General features: G+C 35.6%; 2 protein-coding genes across 2 annotated transcripts; one reads left to right on the forward strand and one right to left on the reverse strand.

The window, feature by feature from the left end:
* Positions 1–38: 38 nt before the first annotated feature.
* On the forward strand, positions 39–11956 carry LOC123696005 (CTD nuclear envelope phosphatase 1 homolog). Its single transcript, XM_045641981.1, has 7 exons — positions 39–296; positions 379–445; positions 1988–2178; positions 3468–3580; positions 5463–5578; positions 6086–6240; positions 8568–11956. The coding sequence occupies exons 1-6, from the start codon at positions 198–200 to the stop codon at positions 6229–6231; spliced, it is 732 nt and encodes a 243-aa protein (XP_045497937.1). The 5' UTR covers positions 39–197; the 3' UTR covers positions 6232–6240; positions 8568–11956.
* Positions 11957–12009: 53 nt separating this feature from the next.
* LOC123696004 (mRNA-decapping enzyme 1A) lies at positions 12010–14542 on the reverse strand. The gene has a single exon (XM_045641979.1). The coding sequence runs from the start codon at positions 14462–14464 to the stop codon at positions 13184–13186; it is 1281 nt and encodes a 426-aa protein (XP_045497935.1). The 5' UTR covers positions 14465–14542; the 3' UTR covers positions 12010–13183.
* Between the last annotated feature and the right edge of the window lie 2935 nt (positions 14543–17477).

Here is a 17477-nt window from a genome sequence, read left to right on the forward strand (position 1 = left end):
AAAAAAGAAGGGAAAGTGAAATATGAAATTTAGTCAATGGTGTGAATGGGTCGATTATGTCATGGCGGGTTAGATGTTTTCGGCACTGAGTTTCATACAATTTGTTTTGAATTACTCTGTCAATGATCTCGTTTGTTTCCTTGTTGATAAATGCTAGCAATATTAATATAGTAGTAATAATTTTTTAAACATTTCAAATGCTGAAACAATTGCAAATGGGCCTTCGCGCGTTCATGCTCCTCGCTTCTAAAGTATGGAGTTGTTTTTGTTACATGTTTAGAAAGCAGTATCGAGCGGTAAATATACTTTTTGCGGCTGTTATAGTGCGATTAATGGTTCTCATGTGTTTTGTGTCTCACGTGGTGTTTGATTTTTCAGTTGGCTCAATATCAATCTGTCAAATATGAGATATACCCACTTTCTCCAGTATCTAGACACAGGCTGAGTAAGTAAAATAACAGTGCATTAATTCACTCTTATTAAATTTCTTACCACCATTTACGTGTAACGATAAAATTTTATCATTTTACCCATTTATCATATGTCAATCACCATGCTTATCATGTAAACAACGTTTTTAAACCAAACAGTGCTTCTTGCTGTAAATTATATTATGTAGTGCAGTTTAATAATGATAAACATATGGTAAACAGTTGCATGTTGCATCATAGCAAATTATGTCTAGAAATAAATATTATGGTCTTATAAGATTAATTGATATACCCGATAAGCATATCTTCAGATAAGATGTTTTTTTATTTTGCGTGAATAAGCATATTATCTTTGCGTGTAACAAATAGCTGTTGCATACAAAGTGCTGACAAAATAAATATATTTTTATACATATATACACCCGTTACCCGCCTCCTATTACTTGCCCCATCCCCTACCGTAGATAATATGTCAGGCCCCATTCAAAGATCATATTAACAACCGCTATATATAAAAAAAAATTTATGCATATTTCAATACTCTGATAAATGTATGAAATCTTTCCATAATGGATCTATACATGCTTTTAGTAATTATTAATGTATTAGCTGTGCCCTGCGGCATTACTCCGCTCCTGTTGGTCTTAGGGTGACGATATATAGCCTATAACATTCCTCGATAAATGGGCTATCCAACACCGAAAAAAAAATTCAAATCGGACCAGTTCCTGAGATTAGCGCGTTCAAACAAACAAACTCTTCAGCTTTATAATATTAGTAAAGATTACTAAAAGCATGTACAGATCCATATTTTTGCTGTGTCATAATGACAAATGCAGATGATTTAATGGATTCACCTTTGTGTGTTTCTCTCAAATTTTTCCCTATTCATTGTTCTTTGATGAGTGTAGGAATCATCCAATTAATATAATGAACTGCATTCTGTTATCTGTATCACTAAAATAATGCATTGCTATTTAGTTATTGTCATGTGCATGATGTCTATGTTATAGTAATTTTAAAATATAGACTTAAGATAAAAAAAAACTCAAACAAATCCGGTATTAACGAATCTAACATTAGTGATATAGATAAAGACTAAATGTTTCTAAGATCTTTAATCTGTTATTACGCTTTCATAGAAAATTTGAGTGTTTATTGGAATTGGAATTTTAAATAGAAAAAGTCAAGTATTTTGTAGTGACGTAGGTGATAAGATATGCTGTTTTTTTTATAAAATCATGTCACTGAATAAACATTGAATATGTACCGTAAAGTAACAAAACATTTATATTTAAAATATCATCATAACTACACTTAAAAAGTATGAACTTTCCTAATTTTGTAATAGTACTAGTAGTAATAGTGCTTTTGTAATAGTTATAAGAATGGGCTAAAAAAAAATATTTCCTCTTTTATTAATTTTCTCTATTTTTCATAACAATTCTAAAGATGAAATCTTTTAGGAATATATTCCATTTTACAGCACAATAATACACAAAAATAGACAAATAAAATTAAACTCAATTGTTATTAACAACCAAACATTATTCCAGGTCTCGTGAAAAGGAAAATGCTGGTACTGGATTTGGATGAGACGTTAATACACTCGCACCACGATGCGATGTTACGGCCGACGGTGAAGCCGGGCACCCCACCTGATTTTGTACTCAAAGTTACTATAGATAAGCATCCAGTCAGATTTTTCGTTCACAAACGACCGCATGTGGACTACTTTTTGGATATAGTAAGTAGATGTAATGATATAACTTTAAATATTATGAACTACTAGCGGTCCGCCCCGGCTTCGCCCGTGGTACATATTTCGCAATAAAAGGTAGCCTATGTTCTTTCTCAGGGTCTAAAGTTTGACAAAATTCATCAAAATCGGTTGAGAGGTTTAAGCGGGAAAGGTACCAGACAGACAGAGAGAGTTACTTTCCCATTTATAATATTAGTAGGGATTTGCGAAAATTCACAATAAGTGCCAATTTTGCTTTACATCAGACTTTTCTTATATTCATACTCAAACATTTATTTATTCAATTAGACTTTTTTTACAAGCACTTTCGAATGTCATTACATATTTTAACATTTCTATTCCATGCAGCAATCATGTATCTTAAAGTATAACCAATTAACAACATTTATTTAACGGTAGCATAAAAACAAGTACTACAAGATAATATTATTTCCTTATGCAATTATTGCAGCTAATGAATAATTAAATACATTAATGCAATTATGTATACTTTTACATCCTCTATGTATCCATACTAGAATTTTCAATGACTGTTCATAGTTTCCTTTATTAGGCATACAAATTATAATCATAATATATTTAAAATCTTTATCAACATTCAGTTATATTATAATTATTATGCTTTCATCATATTTCAAATATGCCCTTTTTTAAACCTTTTCGCTTAAGGGGCCATCCATAAAGTACGTCACACTAATTTCATGAGTTTTTGAGCACCCCCCCGTCCTTGTCACAGGTGGTCACATTTCTAAGACCCCCCCCTCCCTAGTGTGACGTCACATGTTTTGCAATTTAACATCGAAAAATTATTAAATTAAAACAGCAGTTCCGAAATTAGCTTCATTTCCATTTAAATTAAGTACTTTTGTATGAAATCAACTTAATATCAAATACTTATTTGAAACAATAACAAAAAAATAAAATAATAAATAAATATAAATTGTCAACAAAACAATTTAAACCGTGTTCCCTAAAGATAGAGTTGGACATATTTTTTAGTTTAATTTATATTTCAAATTACGCGATTAGTACCTCTAGATTTTGAAATGTGATGTCACGAAACTTAGGACCCCTCCCACCCCTTGTCACACCATGTCACACTTTGTCGACCCCCTCCCCCCCTCTTTACGTGTGACGTACTTTATGGATGGCCCCTAAGATAATTTTTCATTACATTTATTTAATAATTATTTGTAACTTGTATGCTTAACAATTATTAGCAACAGTTTCTCAAATATATATTTATAGTGAAAACCATTTGTAATTTGTTCCAGGTGTCACAGTGGTATGAGCTAGTCGTATTCACAGCGTCAATGGAGATATATGGAGCAGCAGTGGCCGATAAACTAGACAACGGCAGGGGGATTCTGCGACGGCGGTTTTATAGGTACATTTTACATAAATAACTTACATGATATAAAATTATGCCATCTTATAAAGCATAATGCAGAACGAAAACTATGCTGTTTCAATACTTCGACAACTAGTATTTTATGAAAACCAAGAATGCATTTAAAGGCATCTATTCAATAATAGGAAAATTGTCCTTTTAGTTCTATTTTATTACCACTCTGAACCCATTTATTGTCTTAGAACTCAAACTAAGATAAATATGTTTTCCTGTACCATAATATATTCAAGGAAATTATGTACCACCACAACTATCTTTACGACCGCCCCACGTTTTCAAAGAAAAACCCACATAGTTCCCGTTCCCGTGGGATTTCCGGGATAAAATATGGTAATCCAAAATACCCTCAATATGTGTGCTAAATATCATTGTAATCGGTTCAGAAGTATTTGCGTGAAAGAGTAACAAACATATACACCACACATACATCCTTTATTTTACCTTACTTTCGCATTTATAATATGAGTAGGATGAATACAGATTGTTTATAATAAATCATGTTAATTAGAATGATAATACTTTCAGTTGCATTAATTACAACAGATAACAATGATTTAGATTGCACCTGAATATTGATAATGTGGTTGAACCATAATTATTAAATAAGGAAACAGATAAGCATATACTGATAATTTCCTTTTATCAATAAATGACGCAAGTTTCGGAAATAAGAATTGCTTTTTTTAACTACTATAATAGCTTTCTGGTTGATAATAAATTTACATATTTAAAGCGTAAATTGTTGAATCCAGATCCAATAATATATTCTGTATATTATTTATTGTTATGTGTAAATAGGTATGCAGAGAAACATAGCAAATACCATCTCTATAAATAATAATGCATCATATTATCTATATTATTTTATATGTATATTCCATAAAACAATATTTATAGTCGAGCCAATTTAATAGGCAACATTTGACGTCTATCAATTGTATCTACGAAGAGAGGTAACCTGCTTAAAAACATCGATTAAAGTGAATTAATCGATACGGATTTGAAACATTTGTCAATCGAATTTATTAATTTATGATGATTTTTATTCACAAGTAATCAATGCATTCGATTCTAGATGTCAGATTTCGATTTTTAGAGTAACGTCTCTAGTATTTAAAAAGAAAAAAGGTTTATTGACACAAAATTGTAGCGACGTCAGTTCTTCAATTCAGAAATTGTTTATTATGTTTAGTATGGTTTATCAGTAAAATGAAATCTTAAAATTACTTGTATCGGTCAACATTATTATAAATATGTAATCGTAATTGAAAAAAGTTAAGCAAATGTGCAGTTCTAACAAAACGAAATATCATGTTATTCTATGTCCGTCGTTACTAGGTTACGTTGTTGAATTTTGTTGAACTGTCAAATGTTGCCTATTAAAATGGCTCTACTATACCTAGTTGTTAAATGTGAATATGATATGCTAAAAACAATATAAAATAAAAATTTAAAATGTTCTATTCACGAATTTACAAGTGCTTATTTAATTTAAAGATAGAATCCATTATGTATAATTTAATTCTTAGGCTATATCAAATAAAGAAGAAACAAAAAAAGCTAAAAACTACAGATCTAATTCAAAATTAAAATTCTCATAAGTTATATTAATTACTTTCCAGCCAAGTTCGCTATACCCTATTTCAAACTCTTCTGTTACAAATCATTTATATCATAGACATCATTTATTCTATGATTTTGTGGTAACTCTATAGTTTCGAAATATACAGTAAAGACTTGTAAAGATTTGTTAAACAAAGTATACACAGACATAGACTAATTTATAGAGCTAACTAAACATTTATAATACTGTGTGTGAAGAGAAAAATAATATTAAACCGATAATAATTGTTTTCAGGCAACACTGCACCGCGGAGCACGGCTCGTACACAAAGAACCTATCGTCAATATGCGACGACCTAAACAGGGTATTCATTCTGGACAACTCGCCCGGGGCATACCGGGACTTTCCAGGTTAATATATTACATCCTGGTTAAAAAAAGTTGATTTAATTAAAATAATGTTCATTTTAAACAATGGCTATTGAAAAGTTACATAACGGGTTGCATATCTAAAACATTTTTATGTGTAATAGAAGCTTAACTTTAAATTGTAGGAACGCTAACCTAGTGCCGCAGTCGCCATCTTGAAAAATCGTTTTCGTTCTATCTGCTAAACTAGCAATTCTACAGAAAATTTAACTAGATATTACAGAAAATTTAACAAATTGAATTGTTTACTAATTTGTTCTTATTATTTTTCAACAAAAAAAATATTGTGGCACTCGGGGACTGCCGCGGTAAAGCTATTGCATACCATGCCTTCAAGCCACACCTCCGAGCCCGTCGGCGTGGGGAGCGTGAGTTTTTTCGTTACGCAATTTCTGGATTCGGTCCCCGCGCTCAAGGCCCGCGATAGAAGCTATGCAATAGCTTAAAATAATTAATGTTAAAATAAAAATAATTTATTTCCATTCGCAGACAACGCGATCCCGATAAAGTCGTGGTTCTCGGACCCGCTGGACGTGGCGCTGCTGAACCTGCTGCCCGTGCTCGACGCGCTGCGCTTCACGCACGACGTGCGCTCCGTGCTCTCGCGCAACCTGCACCTGCACCGCCTGTGGTAGCACCGCCAGGTGAGCCAACACACACACACACACACGCACGGCGTGCGCTCCGTGCTCTCGCGCAACCTGCACCTGCACCGCCTGTGGTAGCACCGCCAGGTGAGCCAACACACACACACACACACGCACGGCGTGCGCTCCGTGCTCTCGCGCAACCTGCACCTGCACCGCCTGTGGTAGCACCGCCAGGTGAGCCAACACACACACACACACACGCACGGCGTGCGCTCCGTGCTCTCGCGCAACCTGCACCTGCACCGCCTGTGGTAGCACCGCCAGGTGAGCCAACACACACACACACACACGCACGGCGTGCGCTCCGTGCTCTCGCGCAACCTGCACCTGCACCGCCTGTGGTAGCACCGCCAGGTGAGCCAACACACACACACACACACGCACGGCGTGCGCTCCGTGCTCTCGCGCAACCTGCACCTGCACCGCCTGTGGTAGCACCGCCAGGTGAGCCAACACACACACACACACACGCACGACGTGCGCTCCGTGCTCTCGCGCAACCTGCACCTGCACCGCCTGTGGTAGCACCGCCAGGTGAGCCAACACACACACACACACACGCACGGCGTGCGCTCCGTGCTCTCGCGCAACCTGCACCTGCACCGCCTGTGGTAGCACCGCCAGGTGAGCCAACACACACACACACACACGCACGGCGTGCGCTCCGTGCTCTCGCGCAACCTGCACCTGCACCGCCTGTGGTAGCACCGCCAGGTGAGCCAACACACACACACACACACGCACGACGTGCGCTCCGTGCTCTCGCGCAACCTGCACCTGCACCGCCTGTGGTAGCACCGCCAGGTGAGCCAACACACACACACACACACGCACGGCGTGCGCTCCGTGCTCTCGCGCAACCTGCACCTGCACCGCCTGTGGTAGCACCGCCAGGTGAGCCAACACACACACACACACACGCACGGCGTGCGCTCCGTGCTCTCGCGCAACCTGCACCTGCACCGCCTGTGGTAGCACCGCCAGGTGAGCCAACACACACACACACACACGCACGGCGTGCGCTCCGTGCTCTCGCGCAACCTGCACCTGCACCGCCTGTGGTAGCACCGCCAGGTGAGCCAACACACACACACACACACGCACGACGTGCGCTCCGTGCTCTCGCGCAACCTGCACCTGCACCGCCTGTGGTAGCACCGCCAGGTGAGCCAACACACACACACACACACGCACGGCGTGCGCTCCGTGCTCTCGCGCAACCTGCACCTGCACCGCCTGTGGTAGCACCGCCAGGTGAGCCAACACACACACACACACACGCACGGCGTGCGCTCCGTGCTCTCGCGCAACCTGCACCTGCACCGCCTGTGGTAGCACCGCCAGGTGAGCCAACACACACACACACACACGCACGACGTGCGCTCCGTGCTCTCGCGCAACCTGCACCTGCACCGCCTGTGGTAGCACCGCCAGGTGAGCCCACACACACACACACACACGCACGGCGCGCGCTGCGTGCCCTCGCGCAACCTGCACCTGCACCGCCTGTGGTAGCACCGCCAGGTGAGCCAACACACACACACACACACGCACGGCGTGCGCTCCGTGCTCTCGCGCAACCTGCACCTGCACCGCCTGTGGTAGCACCGCCAGGTGAGCCAACACACACACACACACACGCACGACGTGCGCTCCGTGCTCTCGCGCAACCTGCACCTGCACCGCCTGTGGTAGCACCGCCAGGTGAGCCAACACACACACACACACACGCACGACGTGCGCTCCGTGCTCTCGCGCAACCTGCACCTGCACCGCCTGTGGTAGCACCGCCAGGTAATGACACACAAAATAAATAAAATGAAATTCCCATTGAGATATACATATGGAGATGACACCGCCTACATCACTTATGTTCCGCTCACCATAAGCCATATGGCTGAACTGCACGCTCATTTTTTATTTGTTTTAAAGTGAAACGCATCAAATATGCCTTCGTGTGTGTTACGATATTGCACAAATAATAGGGAAAAGTGCAAAGGAATAACTTTTCATCAGTAAGTTACCTAACTAGATAATAATTTTTAAATCTTAGTTAGAGCAAAAAAATGCGCCGACAGATTTTGTTCGTGGTGTCTCCTCCATACGTAGTAATATTATCTCAATGGAAATTCCTACCTAAGTTTACAACCGCACTTTAGAAGTCACAGAACTACTCGCCACACCAATCCTACTTACAACAATTTTTATTCAACCTCGACTAAATAAACATAAGAATTTCTTAAATCTCACCCTATTACAGTATATAGATACATATTACATTGATGTAAAGTTTCCTAACACCCTATTTTTCTTCTTTACAGATGTGAATCAGCTTTTGTACAAATTTAGGAGGTGAGAGCGCTTCCGGAACCTATTTATTATTTTTTTCACTCGTTAGGCCCTACAGCGCTTCTATTCAAATATACATATAGAATTAATATAAACGTTTTTAAGTTTTGTTTTAATTAAAACAGTGATTAGTATGTAATATAAATAGGACTATGATTTACCTACATTTGTAGGTGTGGGTAGTTTGAAAAACGCCCTACAAAATGTTTTTTTTTTTTTTTGCGTTATTTGTCTCTTTCCCCTACGTCGCATGAGACAAACTGATCTAATATAGGTTTTTCTAAGTAATTTATGAATGTATTAAGTCGGACTGTTGATTATGAATTTTAAAAATTTTCTAGTGTTTTGGCTGGTGTATTTCGAAAAGTTTTCATGACAAAATTTAGTTCAGTTATCCATAATTACAGTCCATGTTAATTAAGGCGTAGAAGCGGTCTGTCCGCTCATAAAAATTATTTGTAAGAATTTTTGTCACCATTTTTATTGCGATGTACGGACAATTTAAAATTAACCGGTTGAAGATCGTTTTAATGCTATGTTTTAAACATATTTCTACATTCAACATATCAATAAACAATCAAAAATATGCTTTAGACTTCGACATTGCAATTTAAATGTTGACAGAATAAGTCAGTCATAAACAATCATAGAATGGTATGGGATTCTTATTATTGTCTATGTTATCACATATTACCTGTGTTTTTTTTTTATATATATATAATCTGTTTCGATTTTTAAATTTTTGTATCGTACATTTTTTTATTAGAATATTAATTTATTTGTGATTATTTTACATACATAACACATTGAAAATAATAAGAATCCCACCCATAGAATTATTTTTAAGTTGATTATGAAATATTGTGTTCGGAAACCAATTACGTTTTTGATGATGATGAAATGTGCAATTATTGCGCTGTTGTCTAATTTCTATGTAAAATACTTTTTTAATATTCTGAATGTAAGACAATACATAGATGGATGATTGATGAAAATGCTCATAAGGAAATGTGTCAGTTTGAAGTTTAGGTTACTATAATTAGTTCCAGTAGCGCTGTGAAACGCTAAGCGATACAATATGATGAAATTTTGCGGGAATTACCAACTTTTTTTTTGTGTTTTTTTTTATGCTTTATGATTTATACCATTAATGTTAATAGGTACAATTTTGTCGTTTTAATACAGATGAATAAGCGTTTATGTTTACAGTCTGGAATTACTGAAAATTCTTATTCATATCTTTTTATCTACGGTTAATTTATATTTAGCTATCAACAAGTTACAAGTTATAATAAAAGATAACCCAAATCATGGATATTATAAAAAAATTACAATCAACCGATCCCCATTTCGTCATAATGTATCGCAACAATGACAATAGGTGTATACTATGTAAACTATGTACAAAATAAACCGAATCAGTTGAGAAGTTTCGTTTAAAACAGCGCTTTTTAAATATGGAAGTGAATTTTTTTTCTATCATCCCATTGGCAGATAATATAGTACTTATATATGAACCACCGGCACTAATAATACTTAAAGTCACCGATACTGTAGAATAAGGGGCATTATTAATCTATGACTATACACTTATACAGTATCACTTATGTTTAGATGTGATTTCACTTGTTTCACAAAAGCACTTTTGTATTTATATCTAGAGATACTCCTCTTGGAGTATTTGACTATCTTGCCAAACCTATTGTTGAATTGTATTGTCTTAGTTGCAGTTATTGTAAATTTACTAAATTTAAAAAAGAAATTAAAGGAATACAAACCCTCAAATATGAAATAAAAAATTAGTTTTTACATACACATGTACCACAGAACATAAATTAAAAAGCGTTGTTGATAAACATAGATGTTTTAATGAGTGTTACCTTTATATTATCTATATACACTTAAACTTATGTACCACCAGTGGACTGTCAGGGATTTCTAAGGAATATTGTCATAAGTAGTTTATCAAACCTCTTAATATATTTTTCAATGTTAAAATTACTGTTAAAATGTAACGGCTTTTGGACACCCTTTTTATCAATAGAATAAGTAACAAGTTACTTTTTAAACATCTAATGCAAGCAATGTCATTGATCATATTGTTACACTTTCTTGGTGAAGGTAACTAATTAACGATTATATTTTTAATTCGTTCAATTTCTACAGTGATAACTGTCCAATATTTAGAGGTTTGAATTCCTTTTTAAATTTAACATATTTTGTTTAAACCAAATATTTTAATAGAATAAATCCAATAAGCCTAGTAAAATATATTATTGAATTAATGTTGTTGTTTTCATGGAGATGGGAAATACCTTCCAAAAGGTTTAGCTACAGAAATAAGAATGTGAATATTCTTATAATAGTAGCTGGTATAAATTAAAATCTTAGTATAACGAAAATATTGTTCGTGATTTGTAATTGGCTAAATCCATTACATACAAATAAATAAATTAATTAGGTGTTTTTTGTTGAACAAATTAATTTTAAATCTTTGGATTATCGCCAGGCGTCGCTGGTAGATGATAATTCTTCTAACGATCTAGAAGACGTCCATGCCATAGACAATAAAATCATGTCTTTCTTAGAACGTCACTAACTCACTAGCGAGCTTAACCACAATTTTTTTTAATCACTGGCATCGGTAGAAATGGTAGGGACGTCTACTACTATAAGTTGGTAGATCTATTAAACTAAGATTTATGAATATTTTGGATATTTAACAAAGAAATGTTCAAAATTCTTACTGTAAACTTGTAAACAATTTTTGTAAATAGTTTTTCCCTTTAGCATATTATCTTAGTATTTCACTGTTAATGACAGGGTGAAAAGTGAGATTAATTTGCCCGTTGAGACGAAAAACAGACACTCAATTGTTTTTAATGTACTATTGAATCGGAATTTGAAATAATTTTCTTTTAAGGTTTTGCAAGTTGTAAAACTTTGATAAATAATTTGCAACCTAATTGTAGAAAACTATGTATAAATCTATGTTACTTATTGCTATTTTAATTGATCAAATCTTGAATTTGTGAGATTTCATTGGGTTTTAACAAAATTTTAAAATAATAATAACAAATAATTTTGGTTGTACAAAATATATTCTATATATTGGCCAGGATATAATACAATTAATTAATTTTGGAAAAAAAAATGGATTAAACATATTTTTTTATTGTAATAGGCTAGTCACTTTTCTATTATTTTGATGAATTAAAATAGCATTAATGGATAATTATACTGTTTAGCATATTATGAGAGCTATGTTTTCAAATATTTTGTTCAACTGTAATAACCAAATCTCAACTGGTTGTTCAAAGTTCAAAGCGATTTGTAATATAATTAAATCGATTTAAAAAGACGTTTTTTTTTTACTTTACCAAAAAAGGTTCAATGATAAAATAAAGATACAAATCTTCAGAACTATTTAATTTGAGACTGCATTTCCGATTTGTCTTCACGTTTACATTTCATTTCGAATAGGAGCGTATATAAAATAATAGATAAAATATACGTAATATCTGTTTTTTACACTATGGTAAAATAATTTCTAAATGAACAAATTTCTATTTAATAATTTTGATATTTAAACAGTATTCTATGCATTTCCATTTTTCTGGTAAATAAATTTATTTTTTTATAGATGCTCCTTTACAATAACAATAATGAGCAATGTATGCTCAGTCAATTTTCCAATTCATAGTATTTCAACAAGGATTACAATTTTTTCAAAAATATACATTTATAGCAAAAAAAGCTTAGGAAATCCATTTACTTTTAAATGTTTCCAACTTTGATAGAATATAATTCTATCTATTTAATAAAAAGAAAAAGATTTTTACTAGCCAATATTTTATTCTTCACATGGTATGTGACAACATAACCTATGTTGCACAGATGTCTCAACATGAACATAAAAAAATAAAAACAAATTGTTTGCAGTCCTCATAAAAAATACAATGTTCAATGTCAAAAAGATGTCCTTAATTCTCAAAAATCATTGCATAAGTCCTTAAATACTTTACTGTATCTTTAGAAATATGTCACACAAAAGTTATTTAACCATAAATATTGCAATGAAACTAAGCTAAGTAGGCAATAAATTGTTTCAAATAATAAATACTGCAGTCCAATGCAGGGTTTAATTTATTTGAACAAAAAGATCAACAAATAAGCTATGAAATGAAAAGGTTTCAGAATAACATTACAATATTCAATGCTGATGCAATATAAGAATAAAAAGCACCTCGGAACTTTTATTACTTACAACAAAGCAAAGAACACATTCGAAAACACTGCATCGACTGCAATAAATGAAAATAACATTATAAAGCCAATGATAATATCACAAATAAGTTTCAATCATCAATTATGTGACTTGTCCAAACTAAACTGAGTCGCTAATATTAATTCTCTGTACAGATTTCATGACACAGTCAAAGGTTTAAAACTTATTCAAAAATATTAGGTTCAAACCATTCACTAAGAATCTATGGGATCTACACAACATTTTAGAGGATTTCATATTAAGTTAGAGCTGTACATGTATCCTGACAATGTCAGTGGCAAAGTCAACAAAAGATAATTTTTATGAAACAGAGAAAGCTTTTTCTGAGAAAGATTTTACATAGGCTTCATGAAGCTTATTTACGAAGTCTGCGTCATGTTTGAGTAGATAATTGAAAGCTTGGAGAAGTTGATTCCTAGTCAAAGGCTCTGGAGTAGACTGAATGTCACAACCTGTTGTTGCTGTAAACATTGTTGGTGGCATCAATGCTGGTTTTGGCTGGTTAGGGAATGAATTCATTATTGGAGTTAACCCTAAGTCCTCTAATTTACCACCATTATATGAATTAGCAGCATGAACTATATCTTGTGACTGACTCAGGTAAGATGCCAGCGGAGATGATGGTTTAGGTGAAGAAATATGCATTAAGTTTAACTCGTTTTCTAAAGGGTTAGGGCCATTCATATCACCTTCAATTTGTTGCACATTCTTCAGGTTAGGTATCCTCTGTTGGTTTTGTTTATCGATGGGAGTTGATTTCATTTGGAATCCACTATTCTGACACATCACTGGATCGATGGATATATTTCCATTAGTAGAATGAGCATCTTGCGGTGTAACAGATCTCTGCTGCTTTTCTATATGCTCCACAGAATGAGCGGGATTACTCATCAGTCTCTGGAGTAACAAGGGTGCCTCGCGCGCATCACTCGGTCGTGGCCCAAATATACCGGGTGAAGGCAATGAGGAAACTGCCGGCATTTGAGCTGCAGCCCCACTGCCAGCTTTAGCGAAAAAATCCATAACGCTTTGTGATGCCATATCCGGGGCTCGCGATGGCGTCAAATCGGTTTTGTTTGATGCCATACCTTTGTTAGAATTGAAGTCGTCCTGCGCCTTACTTAACATACTGAATATGTCGACAGGAGCGCTAGATTTCGCTGGTGCGCTGTACACTGGTGTTTGAGGAATATCGTTCGGACCTTTCAAAGAATCTTTTACTAAAGAATTTAGTTTCGTGGCAACTCTTACACACTCATCTTTATCGTAAAACCAGATACCATAAATTCGACATTTTGCATTTCTATACAATAAAAAAGGTTCTTTCAATTGCAATTCAATACCTTTCGATACCGGCTCGATTAAGTTATTAGTATTCAATCTGTTCATTATAACTAAACTATGATATGGCTCTCCATTTCTACTGTACACAAACAAAGCACCTTCGATGTTGGTTTTTTCCCATTCGTTTTCTTCAAATGTATAAAGTGCGACATGCGTTGCACTGTCAATTATTTCCCTTGCGTAAGGATCCGCTCTTTTGAGTGCGGCGAAATTCATACGGAGCCCTGTATCAGCCATTTTAATAAGAACTAATAATTATTTGTAAGTATAATCTACGCAACGAACAAGCATCACCATCACAGAAAAATGACAAGAACAAATTATCTCGCCATATTTGTCATAGTGTTGTCACAAATAAAGTTACGGTTTTTGATAATAATCGATTATTTTTCAAAATTATAAATAAATTTTATTATAAAATCAGGAATCAAAATAATACAATTCTACTATCCCCCTTTATACAAACATAACATAAAATATCTATTATTTATGAAAAAAAAAGCGAATTGTGTTTTCTGTTTAACAAAGTTTACTCTCTCAGTCTTTGCTAAGAACTAAATTACGTCATATTATATATTTATTCTAAGTATTTATTTATAAAAAAGAGCGTGTGTGTAGAGCACACGTGTCAGAAATGAAACTTCTATGACAAGACAGATACCAAAATCGTTGTCATTCCAAGACGTGACCAAGGACGTGACGGTATTGCCATGACGCGACTTTGAATTTTACTCGCAAGGTGCAGAAGTTGAATTGTGAACCTCCTCGTCTTAGCTCCTCGTTTTCTTGAAGTCTGCCGTTGAACCACATGCCTTGTTTATTATGTCGCCTCTACACATAGGCCAGCGCATTCGCCAACGCGCTGGCGGTGCGCTTGCAAACGCACTTGTGAGTACCTAATCCACACATTGGGACTTGGAGGTCGTTCAGTATGGTTTGGTTCTAGCCAATGTGCGGACGGATTCAAAATGGATGTAAAAAATAAAGAAATAAACACACTTTCACATTTATAATATTAAAATAATAATGAAGTAGGATGCTCTTTGTGAAGTAAAACATTGTGAGGAAGACGGCGTCCAAGAACCTTATTTATTTGGCACTTTTAATACATACAACATTTTTATTTTTATGGTACTTATTTTTTGGGTTCCACTCAATAAATTTAAATTATTCCTCGTTACTCATATTGTTCGCCATTTTGTCAAGTTAGGTGTTAATTCGCCGCAAGAAAAAAACGTGCACTCCTGATCGCTGCTATAGTCAAACTGATCGCGCGGCCAACCGCCAATGTGTGGATGGTGCGCCAAGCTTGCGACAGGTGTCCTTTGATGTTGCCGACACCGCGCGGCAAGCTCGCAAGCGCGCTGGCCAACGTTCAAATATGTACCTACCACCAACGCGCCTTGCGCCCGTTCTACACATGGACCAGTACATGTGCCAACGCGCTTGCCAACGCGTTGGCCTATGTGTAGTGCCGGCATTAAACATTACCTTAATACTAATTAATATGAATGTGAAAGTTTCTGAGAATGGATGGATGTGTGTATGATAGTTCCTCTTTCACGGAAAAACCACATAACATAATAGAAATACATGCTTTTGCCCGCAGGTTTGTCTGCAGGCAAAAGCAAGTAGTAGCGCAGCAAAGCTATTAATATCTCTATACAATAGATACTTTTCTATTAATCATCATCATCATAAGCCCATATACGTTCCCACTGTTGGGACACGGCGATGTTTCAACATACGCAGATAAATTGAAAAATCAATTTATTTCTTGCGCTTCCTGACTTATCGATTCGAGGTCTCACCACTGAGCCACCGCTGCTCATTTTCTATTGCTCTACTCAAATAAATTTTCCATGATTTCCGGATGTGGTATTCAACTTTAAAGTCAGTTTTCTTGTTTTACAAAAAATACGATGGAATGTTTCTTTTGATTAAAATTTTCTATTTACAGTACATAATATTATGTTAATAAAAACTTTATAAGTTTATAATGTGTTATAAACGCTTAGCTACAGATTGCCGTAAAACGTAGACAGAGAAACTTCTCTGTCTACGCCGTAAAAGCACCCAATAAAGGTGTACACACTGTGTACACGTTCTTCATAAGATAAAAGAATATCAATTCAAAACAAACATAATAATTAGCCTTATAACTAGACATCGGATTATATGCATTTGCATATTTGCATATGCAAATGCATAAAACTCTCTAATTACGGCGTTAGTGCATATTTTAGCCTTTTTCCCCAATCGTGCATATTTCGTTAAGAAGCGGGAGTTTTGATTGGTCGACTAACCTTTATTAGCCAATCAGAACAATCAGCGAGTAAACAAACCCTATTTTGGCATGGTAAAATGGCAAAAAATTACAAAATGGGCACCATTTTAAGTTAATATTGAGGCATTCAAAATAGGGCTAGATTACTCTTTTGGGGCTAAAAACTTAAAACACGGGTTGAATTCCAAAAAAGGGCTACATTTAGCCCGGAAAGGTCTAAGGTGGCAACTCTGGGCTCGCGGGTGACAAACGTCACAAATTTGCGCTCGAAAATTTGGTTTGGCACAAAAACTATACTTAATTTCAAGAAAATTTAGATTTTATACAATCTTTGATTAAAATATATAAAAATAATAAAGGTTTTTTGATTTTGTATTGTGCATATTTTAGGCATATCAGTCGTTTTTAGTGCATATTTCGGCCTTTTTTAGTGCATATTTGCATGCATATTTTGGCATTTTGTTAGTGCATATAATCCGATGTCTACTTATAACATTATAATTTAGCCGTGTTCGTAATAATATCGTATTTCATACTCGCTTTCTACCCGCGGCTTCGCCCGCTTTATCTAAAACTTGACTAATTATATAATAAAAGTTTCCCCTTGATCACTCTATCCTTTAAAAATCCACCCATTAAAAGAGCTAAGCATATAGACACACAGACTTTATCCTATATAATATTATATCTTTCTGCTTGCCTAGGCCTCCTGGGCAAAGATCTACCGCGGCCGTTTAACGATTTCAATGGGACTTTAATAATTATTCAAAGCTATACGACGTAATTATAGGGTAACCATGGATATATGGTTACCCTATAATTAGGTCGTATATCCATACTTAATATCGCTGTCCCCGGAGAATAAAATGATAACAGCAAAAACACAACTTTTCAGGAGAAATAAAAAACCGATAATAATAATTGTCTATAACTCGCAAAGCAATAGACGTAGAGATATAAAAA

This window comes from Colias croceus, chromosome 12 (genome assembly GCF_905220415.1).
Source record: "Colias croceus chromosome 12, ilColCroc2.1".
Lineage (NCBI taxonomy): Eukaryota > Metazoa > Arthropoda > Insecta > Lepidoptera > Pieridae > Colias > Colias croceus.

Bases quoted from the DNA above. Each gene is read 5' to 3' on its own strand.
- LOC123696005 (XM_045641981.1), top strand. From the start codon at position 198: ATGCTGAAACAATTGCAAATGGGCCTTCGCGCGTTCATGCTCCTCGCT. The intron at 297-378 runs GTAAATATACTT...TTGATTTTTCAG, and splicing joins TTAGAAAGCAGTATCGAGCG to TTGGCTCAATATCAATCTGT. The intron at 446-1,987 runs GTAAGTAAAATA...ACATTATTCCAG, and splicing joins AGTATCTAGACACAGGCTGA to GTCTCGTGAAAAGGAAAATG.
- LOC123696004 (XM_045641979.1), bottom strand. From the start codon at position 14,464: ATGGCTGATACAGGGCTCCGTATGAATTTCGCCGCACTCAAAAGAGCG.